This window comes from Lithobates pipiens, unplaced genomic scaffold (assembly GCF_037356315.1).
Source record: "Lithobates pipiens isolate NorthernLeopardFrog02 unplaced genomic scaffold, aLitPip1_a1.2 Scaffold_3, whole genome shotgun sequence".
Lineage (NCBI taxonomy): Eukaryota > Metazoa > Chordata > Amphibia > Anura > Ranidae > Lithobates > Lithobates pipiens.
Window position 1 is genome coordinate 85,106,143 of NW_027507790.1, and position 18,297 is coordinate 85,124,439.

The following is an 18,297-nucleotide window of genomic DNA, read 5'->3' on the forward strand; positions in this document are numbered from 1 at the left end:
TCACCTTCTTGCTGTATCATGTAAAGAAGGAACATAAGCAAGGGTGCTGTTGGATTTTGCCCATTCTGAGGTGTTGTGTGGTCATTTAGAGATCGAAAAACTGGTGTTTACAAAACAATTGAGAAATATTGCAAATCTTGCCCTGAGATTCAGAGTATTGCAACCCAACCACATTTTTTTCAAAGTCTGCTAATATTCTTGTCTACAATTGAGGTCCATTTTGCGAGGGTTGTATGAATCTGGTCAGGCCACTGCTGAAGTTGGCCTCGCAAGTGACAGTTCTTTTATAACTTGAGAAGTCCCTGTGCATCAGAGGGGGGGCGGGGTCACCTGGGTACGTCACCGTGTGGCCCTGCTCCCTGTGATGCATGGGGACTTCTCAATGGCTTCCCTGTGGTGTCTTAGGCGGCGCGGTCACCCGTGTACATCACCATGTTGCCCCACCCTCAGTTATAAAAGAACTGTCACCTGCGAGGACTCGTCATATGGGGGGTGCCTCCCATGGAGGCAGATCGGTGGCGGCTTGCATATTTATTTATTTTTGGGCCATCAGCGGAGCGAGAGAAGAAGATGAATGGACTTTGTGGGACATTTTTATTTTTTTTATTTTTTTAATAAAAGACTTGTCCCAAAGTGTGTCTTGTGTTTTTTTTAAATGTTGACACTTTTTTTGGGAAAAGGTAGAGGTACATTGTACCCATTACCATTTCAAACGGGGGGCCGGGATCTGGGGTTCCCCTTGTTAAAGGGGGGTTCCAGATTCCGATAAGACCCCCCGCAGACCATCACAACCACCAGGCAAGGGTTGCGGGGGTGAGGCCCTTGTCCCCATCAACATGGGGACAAGGTGCTTTGGGGGGCAACCCCAAAGCTCCCTCCCCATGTTGAGGGCATGTGGCCTGGTACGGTTCAGGAGGGGGAGGCGCTCTCTCATTCCCCCCTCTTTTCATGCGGCCTGCCAGGTTGCGTGCTCGGATAAGGGTCTGGTGTGGATTTTTGGGGGCACCCTCGCAGCATTTTTTTTTTTCAATTTTGGCGTGGGGTTCCCCTTAAAATCCATAGGTCTGGTATGGATTTTGAGGGGGACCCCTACACCATTTAAAAAAAAAGAATTGGTGCAGGGTTCCCCTTAATATCCATACCAGGGCCTTGTATGGAATTTGGGGGGACCCCCACGCAATTTTGTTTTTAAATTTTGATTCGGGGTTCCCCTTAATATTCATACCAGACCCAAAGGGCCTGGTAATGGACTGTATGGGATCCCATGCTGTTTTTTTCAATGACTTTTATCTGTATTGCCGGGAGCGACAATTCATTATAGCCACTAGTACTTTTAAATTACTTTTTTTCCTTTAGAAATGTCATTTTGTGCAGGGACTGTTCTAAACACGGGAAAAATGCGCCACTTTACAGGCACACTATAGACACCCCCCAGGTATTAAATTTAAAGGAATATTTCACTTTTATTGTTTCACTTTAAGCATTATTAAAATCACTGCTCCCAAAAAACACCCTTTAAAAAAAAAAAAAATCTTCTTATAGCCTAAGCCATCCTTATGTAGAGCAACAATTTTTTTTTTCAGAGATGCCATGTTGAACTTCCAGTGACCAGTATGAGAGAGTGAGAGCGATAATGCCAAATTTAACACACCTGCTCCTCATTCACACCTAAGACATTGTAACATTAACGAGTCACGTGACACTGGGGAGGGAAAATGGGTAATTGGCCTGAATTTGGACATTTTCACTTAGGGGTGTACTCACTTTTTTTGTCAGCAGTTTAGACATACACTCACTACTTTACATTGTAGAAAAGTGTAATTTCTTCAGTGTTGTCACATGAAAAGATATAATAAAATGTTTACAAAAATGTGAGGAGTGTATACTCACTTTTGTGAGATACTGTGTGTGTGTGTGTGTGTGTGTGTGTATATATATATATATATATATATATATATATATATATATATATATTAATTTATTTACTTTTAAGCCCATACTTCTCTTTTAAACTGACTGATGCTTAGTTCTCTCCCCCTGTACATTGAGAGCCTGCTGCTGGGTGAAAAGGCTGACTATCAACAAAACACAAAAAGAGCCACCTGAATGGTTTGAGGGGCACCCTGGTATTCAGGAACTGACCTGAGTTTAGTTAGTAGCCTAGATGAGCAGATATTTTTTTTATACTATGGACTTACTGTAAAGCTCCCTCTCCAGTGAACCTTTTTTTTTTTTTTGCCACCTTGTGAAATAAAATGCAGGGCAAAACGCTTTGACTGTTCCTGGATGTCCTTCCCTCATGCATGGTTTTCCACTGCCACTACTAGTGGAGAAGATAGATAAGAGATTTCACTTGCAACAGCTAGAGTTAAGGAGTACAGTATGTTGCTAAAGTGCACCCAGTCACTTTTGGATTGGTTTTATTTCCTGTGGGATATGACAGTTGGAATATTTTTGCTATGGGAAACCTCTTTACTGCAGTTTTTAGAATTGTAGACTACTTATTTATATGGCTGTCCAATTAAAATGATTAGATATTTTAACCCACTCCCATATCTCTTTGGCAATGTGGCTCCATTACATACTCTGTCTACCTGTGTAAAAAAAAAAAAAAAATCTATATAAGATTATTTTTTTGTTTTAATTAGATTACTGGAAAGATTTTTTGTAATAACAAAAGATATCCCAACCCTTCTAAAGAGGTTTCTTGGGACCTGATATGTGGTTTAACAGGTAACGGGTGGTAGGGATGCCAATTCATGTGCTCATGTATGTTGTGATGGGACAATATTTGGTCTCTGAGTAACATTGTGATAAAGGAAACAGGGCTTTTTGACACTGCAGCATTGGCACATGTGAAAAATGTTAACTAATGTTTCAAATTTGTCAAATAAAATAGTTTCACTATGATAAGTTTTGATTTTTAAAGCCGTGAAATACTGACATGCATTAAACATTGTAAGATACAACACTGATGCCCAGCACACGATCGGCCTTTCCGACGTAAAATGTGCGATCGGAGCTTGTTGTCTGAAATTCCCGTGTGTAGGCTCCAACGGACAGTTTCCATCGGAATCTCCGTCCCACAAAATCTGGTTCGCAAATTTTCCGACAACAAAATCCTTTTGCGCAAATTCCGATCGTGTGTACAAAATTCCGACATACAAAGTGCACCGCATGCTTGGAATCAAACAGAAGAGCAGCACTGTCTATCAAACTTAATTTTTCTCGGCTCGCCGTATGTGTTGTACGTCACCACGTTCTTGACGTTCGGAATTTCCGACCAACTTTGTGTGACCGTGTGTATGCAAGACAAGTTTGAGCCAACATCCGTCGGGAAAAAAAAACATGGAATTTTGTTGTGGGAAAGTCCGATCAATGTCCGATCGTGTGTACAGGGCATTAGTGTGTCTTTGGGAAAATTGCAAGCCATGACGCACTTCATACACCTTCCCTGTACTGTGCACACAGAGACCTCAATCAGCTTTGACTTCATACCTGGTTGAAGAAAAAAGGTGTACGTATACACCATGTCACTTTTGGAAAGTTGATTAAACATAAAAATTTCATCTTGTGAATTGCACATTTTTTTTTTTTTCCTATTTTTTGTTGTGTTTTATTTTTGTATAAGCAATAATTATGTGTTTTTATGTTTGCATTTTGGGATTATTTTAGTGAGTATTCAGCCACTCGTGTTGCTATGTGACCTGTGTGGAGAATACATAGTTGTCATATTTTTCTACTTATAAAGTCAATGTCCAAATATCCAGAACATTAACACATTGAAATAATTATGTACAACAGTATGGTCATTTCAGTGAATTTTATAGTGGACTCAAGTGAACTGCTGCTCAGTAAGGAAAATGACAGAAGGTTGCCATGACAACATTCTACAGAGAAGTTTGCCCACATGAAGATTGCAGTTAAAGTTGGCTGTCTTTCATGAATTCATTGTACATCTTCAACAATTCAAACCAAGATTTGAATCACTGTTTTTACTTTAAACCTGAAAAAATTACCTACATCATAACCACACATTATGTTTGCTGTATCTATCCTTTCAATGTTTAGAAATGTATCAGGTACTAGTGCAATGGTTAATAAGCATTTAAACCAGAATTAAAGTGATATTAAAGGCAAAATTTAAAAAAACAAAAAATTCATATTTGCCTGCTCTGTGCTCTGTGCAGTGGTTTTGCACAGATCAGCCCCGATCCTCCTCTTCTCAGGGCCCCTGCTGGCACTCCTGGCCCCTCCCTCCTGTCGAGGTCTCCCCAGAGCAAGTAGCTAGCTGTGGCTTGGGCCTTCTCCCTCTCTCTCCTCATTGGGTCACTGGCTGTAATTGACAGCCAATGGCTCCCACTGCTGTCTTAGCCGATAAGGAGGGAGAGTACTCGGAGAACTGATACAAAAATACGTCGACATGCGTGCAGGGCATCGATGCGTCACACTGCTCCGTGTCTCACGCTCTCCTCCGTGCTTCCGTCCCCCTCTCTTCTCCCCCTCCGTGCATCTGTCCCCCTCCGTGCTGCCGCCCCCCTCTCTTTTCCCCCTCCGTGCATCTGTCGCCCTCTCTCTTCTTTGTCCCCCTCTCTCTTCTGTGTCCCTCTCCGTGCACCTGTCCCCCTCTCTTCTCCCCCTCCGTGTTGCCGCCTCCCCTCGGTATCTCAGGATGGAGAGCGGAGGTAGAAGCCAGTAAACCCGGCTTCTTCGTTTTCAGAATGGACAGAGTCAGTGACCACTGACTCTGTCCATTCACATAACTGAAACATTGTAACCTCCTGTGATTACGATGTCTCATGAATGGAAAGAAGCCGCTGTCTTCTCTCCATTCCTTATCAGTGCAGCAGAGGCTGCAGAGAAAGGGACTGGGGAATCCCTGTCTCAAATGGGAGATGTCAGAGGTCTGTTAAGACCCCTGATATCTCACCATAGCCCCCCCCCCCCCCCCGCAGGGCTGATAAAAAAAATTGCAATAAATAATAAAATACTTTGTTTTGTTTTTTATTCTTTAAAAAAAAAAAACACACTGACACTGTCCCCACACACCCTCCCCCTTGAAAAAGAAAGCATTGTAAAAAATAAATTATAAACATTCATGAACTTCTGAACAGAAAATAAAAAACTAAGATAAAAGAATATATATAATATTTTTTTTTTCTTAAGTTTACAAAAAATATACATAAAAAAGGTAAGATAAAAGAATATAACTACATACTTATATATAATATATATATATGTATGTACTAGCTATATTCTTTTGTTTTATTTTATTTTTTATGTACTTATAATTTTTTGTAAAGTTGTCCAAAGGATTAATTAGCTAATCAAAAAAAAACACTATATTAATAAAAAAAATAATAATCGTATAGTTGATGACTAATCGAAAAAATAATCGATAGATTAGTCGACAGCCAAACTGATCATTAGTTGCAGCTCTATCTTGTACACATTGCTGGATCGAGAGAGGGCTTGGGTAAGTATCTGGGGCCTTTATAACCACTTCAAACTCCAAGTAATTGGCACCCAGGAAGTGTTAACCATAATGTGCTAGTATGCACAGTATATTAGCACATTATGAAAGACTTGCTTGGCAAACAAAGCCCCCTGACACTGCGCTGTCAGCGCATGGCACTTCCATGTGCTCCCAGTCTTCCTTCTGGATTCACTGCTTAAATGGCCAGGTCACGATGACGTCACTCTCATGCATGCACACGGAAGTCACATCATCATAGCACAGAGTAAAGGTACACTGAGGTGCACATGCTTAAGCCAGTGTCCATTACCATCAACAGGCCAGGGGAAGCATTTATGACACTAGGGTCTCTTCTGTCAAAACAACCCTACCTGTTGGCGATTTAAAAAAAAATAGTTTAATTCCACTTTAAATAAAAGCATACCATCACAAAATGCATTGCCAGTAGTGAAGAAGAGACTGGCAGAACTGCAGATCTATAGAGGAGCTTATATTACTAAGTTGAGAGAGAGAGAGCTATCTACATTGTGCAGAGTACTTTGTGGGAGCAAAAAGAAGTACCACATCAGCACTAAAGTGATGTACAACAAAATGGAATGGACAATCTTGAACAGAAGGACTTGATGGCCAAAATTTTCAGTTCATATACTGTATAATTCGGTCTTTGCTGCCCTCTTCAAATCGGGCCTTTTTCACAAGGCTGGGGCGCTCTTCTTGTTGTCGTTTTGAGCACTTAGTGGAATATACCTGAGTTAGAAATAATGTCTTCTACCCAGTAGAAGTAATCACATCTTCTGCTGCTTTTGCTACAATGTGTGATTGTTGCCAACAGTTCTCTATGGTGTACCAAGATGATGGCACAGTGATGACACTAGTGCCATTGTCAAAAGCCTTTTAGGGTCGAAGTTGCTCAGTCATGTGGTACTCTTACTGAGGGACAGAATAGTCCTGCTTTGTGCTCTCCCAGCATCAGGTTTGTAGACCTATGACACAGTTGGACATTGCATGACCAGCTACCACTTTGACTCTGAACTGCAGGTTTAAAAGCTTGGGTGAAGTTAAATGCAACCATCTCACTTTGCTGCCTGTGGTGCTGCCTGAGTAATGGCAGTTTATAATGGCTTTGCACAATAGCTCATTTATTTATTTTAGTCAGAACTAAAACTCTGGCAAATATGACATACAGTGCATCCGGAAAGTATTCAAAATGCTTCACTTTTTCCACATTTTGTTATGTTACAGCCTTATTATAAAATTGATTAAATTCATTCTTTTCCTCCACAATTCTACAAACAATACCCCATAATGACAATGTGAAATAAGTTTGTTTAAAATCTTTGCAAATTTAATAAAAAAAAGCCAAGATAACAAAGGAGTGGCTACAGGACAACTCTGTGAGACTGGATTCACAACTACGCAGTTTTAGGGCTTTTTGCATTTTGCAGATTTGCACTACAGTCCATTTAAATGTTTTCCTATGGAACACATTCTGTAGTGCAAATCTGCAAAAATGCAAAAAGCTCTAAAAATGCATAGGTGTGAATCGGGCCTGAATGTCCTTGAGTGGCCCAGCCAGAGCCCAGACTTTGGTGGTATTTGAGAGGTCCTGCAAAGAAGAATGGGAGAAACTGTCCAAAAATAGGTGTGCCAAGCTTGAAGCTTCATACTCAAAACTCAAGACTTGAGACTGTAATTTGTATCAAAGGTGCTTCATGTGATTGTTTTTGTTTTTTATTTTTCATAAATTTGCATTTCAAACAAACTTCTTTCACGTTGTCATTATGGGATATTGTTTGTCGAATTTTTAGGAAAATAATGAATTTAATTCATTTTGAAATAAGGCTGTAACATAACAAAATGTGGAAAAAGTGAAGCGCTGTGAATACTTTAAAGGTGCACTGTATTGCTTATGAATATTCCGCATTTTCACGTGTATCCAGCATGTGCAGTTTAAAACGTCTTTCACGTGTTTTCCAGTTTCTCCTTACCTGCTGTAAAAAGTCTGTTGTGTACAGAGCTCAATAGCTCAAGTTGAAATATACACAATACAAATGAAAAAGTTGGAAGCAGTCACCATACAGCTCTGAGGTTTCAAAGAAAGGCCGCATGCCAGAAAGAAGACAACTACTGGCTATTGGAAGACAACTATCAAACCCATAATGCTCTGTTACAGGAAATCCCCTCTTAGACAGTTGTCATGTGAAAACATGCTCCCCATTGGAAGATTTCTGGTGGCAACTCAAACTTTTGGATTTACTCTCACTTGCTTTCCCAGGGACATTGGTGACAGGGGCAATTAGAAACAGTGAGTCTCCCAAACAGGGACAGCAATATAAACCTAACAGTGTTTTTTAACCCCTCACTGTTTTACCCAACACTGAAAAAAAAGTTTTGCCTTTAGACATTTTTAAGGCACTTCCTGTTTTAACGTGACAACACTGTTGCTGTCTCCCAATATTTTTTATTTATTTTTTTGCTTTTGCAATGTCACCCTGTCACGTAAGCTTTAGCTGAATACTACAAGTGGCCGTTTCAACACACATTACAGACATGGTCCACTGTTGTCACCATCAGGAAACTCATTCTGAGAAAAGGCTTACAGTCCCTGCTGGAGTGCTTGCATGTAGATAGCAGCTGCTTCAGGAGATCAGCAGCACTGAGCTGTAAATGGGTGATAACAAGCATTTTGATAGTAAAATAAAATGGCAGTTTATGATACTAATTTTATACAAATCTCCCTTTTATTTATTTTTGTACAAAGTTCCCTTTACTATTTTTTCCTCTTCTGTTCATCCTTGTTTTTTTATACGTTTTCTGAAAAGACAGCCAACGCTACCACAACTAAATGACCACTCTCTGTGATGAAGAGGCTGGTCAGAAGACGAGCAAAAGAAAAATATTTCATATGTGCTATATTTATCGTAGTGTAATGTGGTTTTTCTAAATTTCTACTGTCTACATATTTGGTTTCACTCAATGTGGAACAGTTTTTTTTGCTCTAATCAACCGTCCTAGACTGTAGTTACAGTAGCACAATTTTGCATTTTAATTGTGTCAGTAGAATTAATTTACATTTGGATCAAAGCTTAAAAAAAAAAAAAGCACAGTAAGTAACTTCTCTCTCCTTTTTTTCTGTAATCTTTAGAGATCAATATTCAAAGAACATCCAGGAGCAGGAAAATCTGGGAAAGGTAAGAATTCATGCATGTGTTTCTTTTAGAATTGTTGATCTCTGCTCTAACCACCAACACAAAATGAATTCAGGACTTGACAGTAATCACTGTGTTTGTTTTAATTCTGATTAATGATGCTGAACCCCAGCTTACTGAATAGTGAAAATATTTCATCTCAGTTGAATATGATTTATTCCTGGGATCTGTTTCTTCAAAGGGACAGGAACGGTCACAGAAAATGCGAGTAAAAGGAATTCTGACTGAAATAGCCTGTAGTATGACCAGTGCACAGCAAGGAATACAGGATGTTTACATTACTACTTGTATAAAAATGTCTGATGAATAGGAGTTGGTCTTTTAGGAGATGTTGTAGGGTGAAAAGCTGGGCAAGACGGCTTATAATTTGCAGTTATTATTATTTTTTTATTAAAGAGACCAGTTTATATAATTTTCCCATTCCAGACAATGTAGGCTCTCCTTCTCAACTTTCTATGTTTTCAATAATTACTGCAGATGAAATAGCTATAAAACATTGCCTTATACAGTAAAGACATAAACTGCTTGCATTTCCTGTTTTTACTTGTTTTTTTTCAGGGATTATTTAAGCAGATGCTTGCTGATTGACAGCACTATTTATACAGCCTCAAACGCAATTTTAAAGGAACATTGTGGCTGCTTTATTCCACAATTATATGTATCATTTTCTTTCTACTAGTCAGGAGGAACTCTGCTCCTTTTTTTTTTTTTTTTTGCTAACTAGAGTCATATTAAAGAATATACCTTTTTTTCAGCCTCTTTTGACTTTTCATGTTTATTAAAAGAAAAACATCAAGAGAAATGCTAATGCCTTCTTTTGTTTTACATATGATTTTATAATTTTTTTAACTTCCCAAATAGAATGAAAGTCACCAATATTGCTATACATACCTTAGCTATAAGATAAAGTGTGTCAAACATAGTAAACTGCCTGTCTCTGGAACACAAAGCTTTTACAGTCTGCTATGCTTTCACATGGCACCCCATATTGAATTTGTGAAAAAAGTTCAAGCCCTTCACTTCCAAAACACAGGCTATATTGTATATTTGTGGTCTGTGGTTGTGACTGTCATCTTCTCTTAGGGAGAATTCAAACATCACATGTGTTAGTGCATGTTTTCACCCGCTGAACATGTTGATGAGGAAAGAAATCGGCTTCCATGATTAGTAGCTGCTGGTAATTGCAACTCATGATATAAGCACCCCCTATTGTTGGAGCACAGTGCATTCATAATGAGACACACATGACAGTCTTAAAGAAAGCTTATTGTCAAAGCACCCAGAAGTAAACATTTTTGATGGTGCATATTTGCATATTATTTTAGAAAATTGCAGATACTTGTAAAATCGTTCTTAGCCCTTGTACACGCGGTCGGACATTCCGATGGACAATGTCCGATAGGACCGTGTTGTCGGATAATCCGACAGTGTGTGGGCTCCATCGGACTGTTTCCATCGGAGTATCCGACAGACCAAGTTTTCCAGCTGGGCTATAAAATTTTCCCACAACATGATCCGATTGGACTTTGTCCGATCATGTGTAGAGAATTCCGATCGGACAAAGTGCCACGCATGCTCAGATCAATTTCCTAGACCAAAGCTATTGGCTACTAGCCTGAATGTAGTCCCGTCGTAATTAAATAACGTCATCACGTTCTAAACGATCGGATTTTCCGACAACTTTGTCCGACCGTGTGTATCAACCGTTTCGGACAAAATCCGTCTGACAAAATTCAACGGATTTGGTTGTCAGAATGTCCGATCGTGTGTACAAGGGCTTAGGGTAGCTCAATGGTAGTCAACCTTGGCACTACAGCTGTGATGAAACTACAAATCTCATCATGCCTCTGGAAGTTATGCCTGTGGTTGTAAGAGTCTTGCAAATGTCTCATGAGATTTGTAGATTTACCAAACCTGGAGCAATGAGGTTGCCTACAATTGGGCTAGTTATGTATTTTTATGTTGCTGTTATTTCCCTGGATATAGGTACTCCTACCCACATACTGTAGTTTCAGACAGATTTTGTTATACACGTAACTATCCAGAGTCAATTAATGCCTGTCTGTAGAGCACCCAAGGCAAAAAAAAATTAGTTTTGGGGGGACTTAGTGCACTAAGACACTCCTTTTTGATATCGGCTCAAATCCACTGTCTTACGTTGTCCTGCCAGCCTTCACTAAGACAATGATCAAATCTTTATAAAATGTTGTGGTCACAACCCTGCCCCAAATTCATCTGTTTACTTAAACTTTCACTATTTGATTAAGTTATTTTACTCAAAGCGTTTCCATTAACCAGATATCTGCACTGCATGCTTAGATGTCCATGTTTTCATTTGCAGAAGTCTATTTTCTGATTTTGTCCGGTGTAATGGTCAGGAATGAATTAAAATTAAATATTCATGCATGAATTGTAATTAAGAAGCTGATTTATGCATGCAGAATATATAATTTAAGACAGCCAAGTATCTTGAGCAGTGTGCATGATCATGTCTACTGTTAGAAACAGCCATGGCTTTAAGCCAGTTAAAACCCTTTAACTACCGTATATTTTCTCTGATCAAAAAGGCAAGACCATCCCATGTCATGAAGCAGTTCCAGTAGAACTATGTTCAGGAAGAGAGAAAAAAATGGATTTGCTGGCAAACCTATCGTGTTAAGTTTATTGACAGGCTTCATCATATATGTATTTTTTGTTTTGCCCAGAGCTGCACTTTAAAAATCCTCTGCTCTTAATATTAGCTAATATATTGGCTGCACCTTTTAAAGTAAAATAACCGAATTTATTGTATTATCAGGCTTGAGAGCAGGATAGCTCTCCATTACAAACTGTAATAATGGGAAAAGGCTACACCATGCAATGAACTCACTATTGTTCCTGCAAACAATGCAATTTCTAAAAACACAATTATGGCCTTCTATTCAAAATATGTGCTACAGCATTAAACTGTAAGTGCATATGCACTTTACATTTTTCCTTGGTGTCTCTGCAAAATCTCAAAAATACCTGTTGCACCTGCCAGTGAAGTCCACAACGTGAATCTTCCTGTAATAGGGGGACAACACCACTGCACTGCTATTGAATTCAAAGCAGCGTTGTCCCTCACATAGGCTGTGCCTGTTTATGACACAGTTTAATGGGAAGATGTTGCAGATGTGGCTATTAGCATTATCTTTGTTGATTTTCATTTAGCTGGCCACAACTAGCCTTGCCCACTGCAGAATGCACTGTGCTGCTGAAACCCTTCCACTATAAGCTTAGTGTCTAGGTGTGTAAAGCATGTGAGACAAAATGAAGGGTTTGGCTGACTCAGGAGTGGTACATTTTTTTTTTTTTTTTTTTAACTCACAAAGCTCGTGATCACATAGCAACTGTATTTGAGACCTGTTTAGACTGCCAAACAGTGCTTTTAGATATACGTTAACAGAAAAGAAAATTGTCTGGTTAATTAGGGAGTAATTGTAACTAGATGTTTACTAAACATGTGCAAAGTTAGAAGCAATAATGTAAAACAGGTTCAGAATAGAAAAGGGCATGTATACACTGCACAATAATACAAAATATATTATGAAAGCTGCGTGAAAGATGGATTGCATATCATAGTTTCTATAAGACTCTATAAGAACCTCACAATCACTACTTCAGTATAGAAGTGTGGGTCACACGCAGCTACTTGTGATTATTCTTATAATCGGAGTCCCTCTTAGTGAAGTCCAGGGTAGCTCTGGTAACACAAGTGAACAACTGGATGGAGCCAAAACCTAAGGACTCAGGGAAACACCTTACTAGAACTGGAATGCTTTGGTAGTAATTCGGAAGGGGCTTTCCACAGTAGCTGTCTCTTCAGTAGAAGCTGTGTGCTAATGGGCCTCTACCAGGCTGACTACACAGGTTCTGACAGTAGAGGGCCTATCTTTTGACTGAAGATCACTTGCTCGGCTACCTCAACCTTATCAGGTGTAGCATCTCTGAGCTGATGAGGGTGGGGAGCTGAGAAACCTATTTTCCCTTGGTGTGTCTGGAACCCAGTGAGGTATGGGAAATGGGGTAAAGAACTGGTGCCTGCACTTGAGCATGGTGAGTAAGTGTGCACTTCGCTACAATACTTTAAATGAAAATTACTTCTGTATATATTTCTTTATTACAGCATTGTATCTTAGTTCAAGGACTGAATATTGCATCATTTTACTTGTTAGAAATCTGATAATGTACTACTCAATTTCACAGGCAGATATTTATTTAAAAACAAGCAAGTAGACAAGGGCGCCAGCATCTAAGTGTAGAGGGTGATAGGAAGGCACTCACGGGATGGAGAGGGTAAATACATGTTGCAGAGATTGGCAGGAAATAGTGCTGAAAGGATGCAGACCTGTGCCAGGAAGCTGCCGACGTGTGGTCGCTGTTGTCCACCTCGGAACGTAAACAGGTGGCACTGCGATGCAGGCATTTGGGTATGTTTCCTCTGGCCATGTTGGGCTCTGCTTTCATTGGCTGAGGTAGGATGAGTTAGGCTGTGATTTCAGCTTCCAGGCGCAGCTCTGCATCCCTCCCGCTGCATTCTTGCCAATCTCTGCAACACCACATGGCTCCCCAGAGGACTCCACTCATATTGGAACACATGCTGCTCCATCCCCTGTATTTTTATCCCTCCTTATCTGCATTCCTATCACCCTCTAAACTTACACTGGCACCCTTGTCTGCTTGTTTGTTCTCATATGTGCCACAGGTTGTTCAAGACCTTACGTAAGGAGCTGTACACTTCTACAGTGCTCTTAAAGAGACCTCTACCCCAACTTGCCATCCTAACTCTAAATTTTAACATAGTGCCATAGCTTTTCCCTTTATTCTGCCAGATATCTATCTAAAGCAGAACATAACCCACTCCCCCTCACTGGTGCTAACATATTTACCTGGTCTTTTTCCAGGTACAAGACATTTGGCCGTATTGATTCCAGAATGTCATAACTCCCACGCATGCAAGCCGGAGTTCATTCATTCCAGCACTATGGAGTGCTGGAAATTTACATTGCAAATAAGCAGACATAGCATGTCTCTTCTGCTATAAAAAGCCTTAAAGTTCCGCTTTATAGCATGTCATTAAACTAAATCGTGACAAAGTTTCATGACTAAACATAAAGAAAAAAAAAGATGCAACTATATATATATATATATATATATATATATATATATATATATATATATATATATATATATATATATATATATATATATAAATAAAATAAAATCTATTGGTAAATAAGTGTTTACAGCTCATTAAGTTCATGTGTTTTCCTTAGACAAGTTATTTTAAAATAATGTGCGGAACTCTATTTTTTTTTTCTATCTCTAATTATAGCAGCTGGGTCTGTATCCTAACCCTTTATTGCTCCAGGAAAGCAGTACTTGCTGCACTCATAAGATAATCACTGTTTCCCATGCCCTCTGTTGGTAAAACCTTCTTTTTTTCTAGTTGCAAAGCCATATTATTGTTGTATGAAACCTCCCTGGCTCTTGTGTGCAGACTGTGAGAAACAGGCACTCTGCAGGCTTTTGAGTAGAGGCACAGGGGAGTGACGTCAGCAGAGGTTCCTACAATGATTCATCAACTGTAATGTGAGCTTACTCAATTGCATTTCATATAAATAATGGAAAGTCACTCTCCATGGAGATGTTGTGCACACACACCACCTTTTTCATCATCCCAATTATAAGTTACACCTGTTTTTTGGAATGAACTGTAATCCTATTAAGGCCATTCACACCATGCTTTTGACATAATGCATGCGTTACGTTATGCGTGCACTTTATCACAACACATGTTATGTGCGCTGTTGCGATGCAAGGCCATTCGTTCTCAGTGGTAACCTAATGCACCATTCTGACCGGTGTGTGTTGCAGGGACTAGCAAAAATCGTGCACACACCACTTATTGACAGCATCCTGCACTACAGTGCATGTTAGTATGTTGCATGCACTGTACTGCGATGCAACGCACATCCATCAGAAAGTGCATTGGGGTGGCATTTAGAGTGAATGCACTTCACACACATTGCTGCAAAACCATAGTGTGTATGGGCCCTTAAGCCTAGTACACATGATCAGAAAATCGTACGAAAAAGCAATTGTACTATAATCTGCTTGTTCACAGCTTTCGAGAGCCGATCACGACAGTTTGTCCAAAATTATTCGAAAGGACAAACACAAAAATGTTTTCCATACGATACCAGATTGTACGATTTTCATTTAATCAAAACAGTTTTCGTCCAAAAATACAATACAGCACATTACATCACTTCCAAGTTTTTATTCTGTTGTACGAGAATTTTCTTAGATTTAGTAACCTCTTCATTTTCGATATGAGACTAGCATGCAAAAAAGCTGATGATCATTCATCCGATCATCTCATTGTGTGTACCAGGCTTTGGAGAATGGCAGGTTCCTACAGTCTTAAAGAGGTTGTAAACCCCCCCCCCCCCCCCCCCCAACTCACTATTGTTCCTGCAAACAATGTAATTTCTAAAAACACAATTATGGCCTTCCATTAAAAATATTTGCTACAATATTAAACTGTAAGTGCATCTGCACTTTACATTTTTCCTTGGTATCTCTTCAAAATCTCAAAAATACCTGTTGCACCTGCCAGTAAAGTCCACAGCATGAATCTTCCTGTAATAGGGGAACAACACCACTGCACTGCTATTGAATTCAAATCAGCATTGTCCCTCACATGGGCTGTGCCTGTTTATGCCACAGTTTAATGGGAAGATGTTGCAGATGTGGCTATTAGCATTATTATTATTGTTGATTTACTTTTAGCTGGCCACAACTAGCCCTGCACACTGCAGAACTGACTGTGCTGCTGAAACCCTTCCACTGTAAGCTTAGTGTCTAGGTGTGTAAAGCATGTGAGACAAAATGAAGGGTTTGGCTGACTCAGGAGTGGTGAAATTATTTTTCAACTCACAAAGCTCTTGATCACATAGCAACTGTATTTTAGACTGCCAAACAGTGCTTTTAGATATACGTTAACAGAAAAGAAAATGGTCTGGTTAATTAGGGAGTAATTGTAACTAGATGTTTACTAAACATGTGCAAAGTTAGAAGCAATAATGCAAAACGGGTTCAGAATAGCAAAGGGCATGTATACACTGCACAATAATACAAAAGAGATTATGAAAGCTGCGTGAAAGATAGATTGCATATCATAGTTTCTATAAGACTCTATAAGAACCTCACAATCACTACTTCGGTATAGAAGTGTGGGTCACAAACAGCTACTTGTGATTATTCTTATAATCGGAGTCCCTCTTAGTGAAGTCCATGGTAGCTCTGGTAACACAAGTGAACAACTGGATGGATCCAAAACCTAAGGACTCAGGGAAACACCTTACTAGAACTGGAATGCTCTGGTAGTAATTGGGAAGGGGCTTTCCACAGTAGCTGTCTCTTCAGTAGAAGCTGTGTGCTATTGGGCCTCTACCAGGCTGCCTGCACACAGGTTCTGACAGTAGAGGGCCTATCTTTTGGCTAAAGATCACTTGCTCAGCTACCTCAACCTTATCAGGTGTAGCCTCTCTGAGCTGAGAAACCTATTTTCCCTTAGTGTGTCTGGAACCCAGTGAGGTATAGGAAATGGGGTAAAGAACTGGTGCCTGCACTTGAGCATGGTGAGTAAGTACGATACCAGATTGTATGATTTTCATTTAATAAAAACAGTTTTTGTCCAAAAATACAATACAACACATTACATCACTTCCAAGTTTTTATTCTGTTGTACGAGAATTTTCTTAAATTTAAATTTAGTAACCTCTTCCTTTTTGATATGAGACTAGCATGCAAAAAAGCTGATGATCATTCATCCGATCATCTCATTGTGTGTACCAGGCTTTAGAGAATGGCAGGTTCCTACAGTCTTAACCACTTTCAGACCGGACCATTTTGCTGGTAAATGACCAGAGGTCTTTTTACACTTTGGCACTGCGCTGCTTTAACTGGTAATTGCGCGGTCATGCAATGTTGTACCCAAACAAAATTTGCGTCCTTTTCTTCCCACAAATAGAGCTTTCTTTTGATGGTATTTGATTGCCTCTGCGATTTTTATTTTTTGCGATATAAACGTAAAAAGACCGCAAATTTTGAAAAAAAATGATATTTTCTACTTTTTGTTATTAGAAAAATCCAATAAACTCAATTTTAGTCATACATTTAGGCCAAAATGTATTCAGCCACATGTCTTTGGTAAAAAAAAAGTCAATAATTGTATATTTATTGGTTTGCGCAAAAGTTGTCACATCTACAAACTAAGGTACGTTTTCTGGAATTTACGCAGCTTTTAGTTTACGACTGCCTATCTCATTTCTTGAGGTGCTAAAATGACAGGGCAGTACAAAACCCCCCCAAATGACCCCATTTTGGAAAGTAGACCCCCTAAGGAAATTGATAAGAGGCATGTTGAGCCCATTGAATATTTTATTTTTTTGCCTCAAGCGATTGAATAATGACAAAAAAAAAATTTTTTTTTTTTTTTTACACAAAGTTGTCACTAAATGATATATTGCTCACACATGCTATGGGCGTATGTGAAATGACACCCCAAAATAAATTCTGCTGCTTCTCCTGAGTACGGGGATACCACATATGTGGGACTTTTTGGGAGCCTAGCCGCGTACAGGGCCCCGAAAACCAAGCACCGCCTTCAGGCTTTCTAAGGGCGTAAATTTTTGATTTCACGCCTCACTACCTATTACAGTTTTGAAGGCCATAAAATGCCAAGATGGCACAAAACCCCCACAAATGACCCCATTTTAGAAAGTAGACACCCCAAGCTATTTGCTGAGAGGCATGTTGAGTCCATGGAATATTTTATATTTTGCCACAAGTTGCGGGAAAATTACAAACTTTTTTTTTTTTTTTTTTTTTTTCACAAAGTTGTCACTAAATGATATATTGCTCATGCATGCCATGGGCATATGTGAAATGACACCCCAAAATAAATTCTGCTGCTTCTCCTGAGTACGGGGATACCACATATGTGGGACTTTTTGGGAGCCTAGCCGCGTACGGGGCCCCGAAAACCAAGCACCGCCTTCAGGCTTTCTAAGGGCGTAATTTTTTGAGTTCACTTCTCACTACCTATTACACTTTTGAAGGCCATAAAATGCCAAGATGGCACAAAACCCCCACAAATGACCCCATTTTAGAAAGTAGACACCCCAAGCTATTTGCTGAGAGGCATGTTGAGTCCATGGAATATTTTATATTTTGCCACAAGTTGCGGGAAAATTACAAACTTTTTTTTTTTTTCACAAAGTTGTCACTAAATGATATATTGCTCACGCATGCCATGGGCATATGTGAAATGACACCCCAAAATAAATTCTGCTGCTTCTCCTGAGTACGGGGATACCACATATGTGGGACTTTTTGGGAGCCTAGCCGCGTACGGGGCCCCAAAAACCAAGCACCGCCTTCAGGCTTTCTAAGGGCGTTACAGTTTTGAAGGCCATAAAATGCCAAGATGGCACAAACCCCCCCCCCCCCCAAATGACCCCATTTTAGAAAGTAGACACCCCTAAATTTAGGGGTACACTAGTGAGACTAGGTAATAAATGG

At 39.6% G+C, this 18,297-nt stretch overlaps 1 protein-coding gene across 1 annotated transcript in view; it reads left to right on the forward strand.

Moving 5' to 3' along the window:
* IFT81 (intraflagellar transport 81) overlaps positions 1-18,297 on the forward strand; it is a 235,567-nt gene that overhangs the window by 207,875 nt on the left and 9,395 nt on the right. The window contains exon 18 of the mRNA XM_077461990.1: positions 8,622-8,667. Coding sequence (XP_077318116.1) covers positions 8,622-8,667 — 46 coding nt within the window. The remainder of the gene's footprint in view (positions 1-8,621; positions 8,668-18,297) is intronic.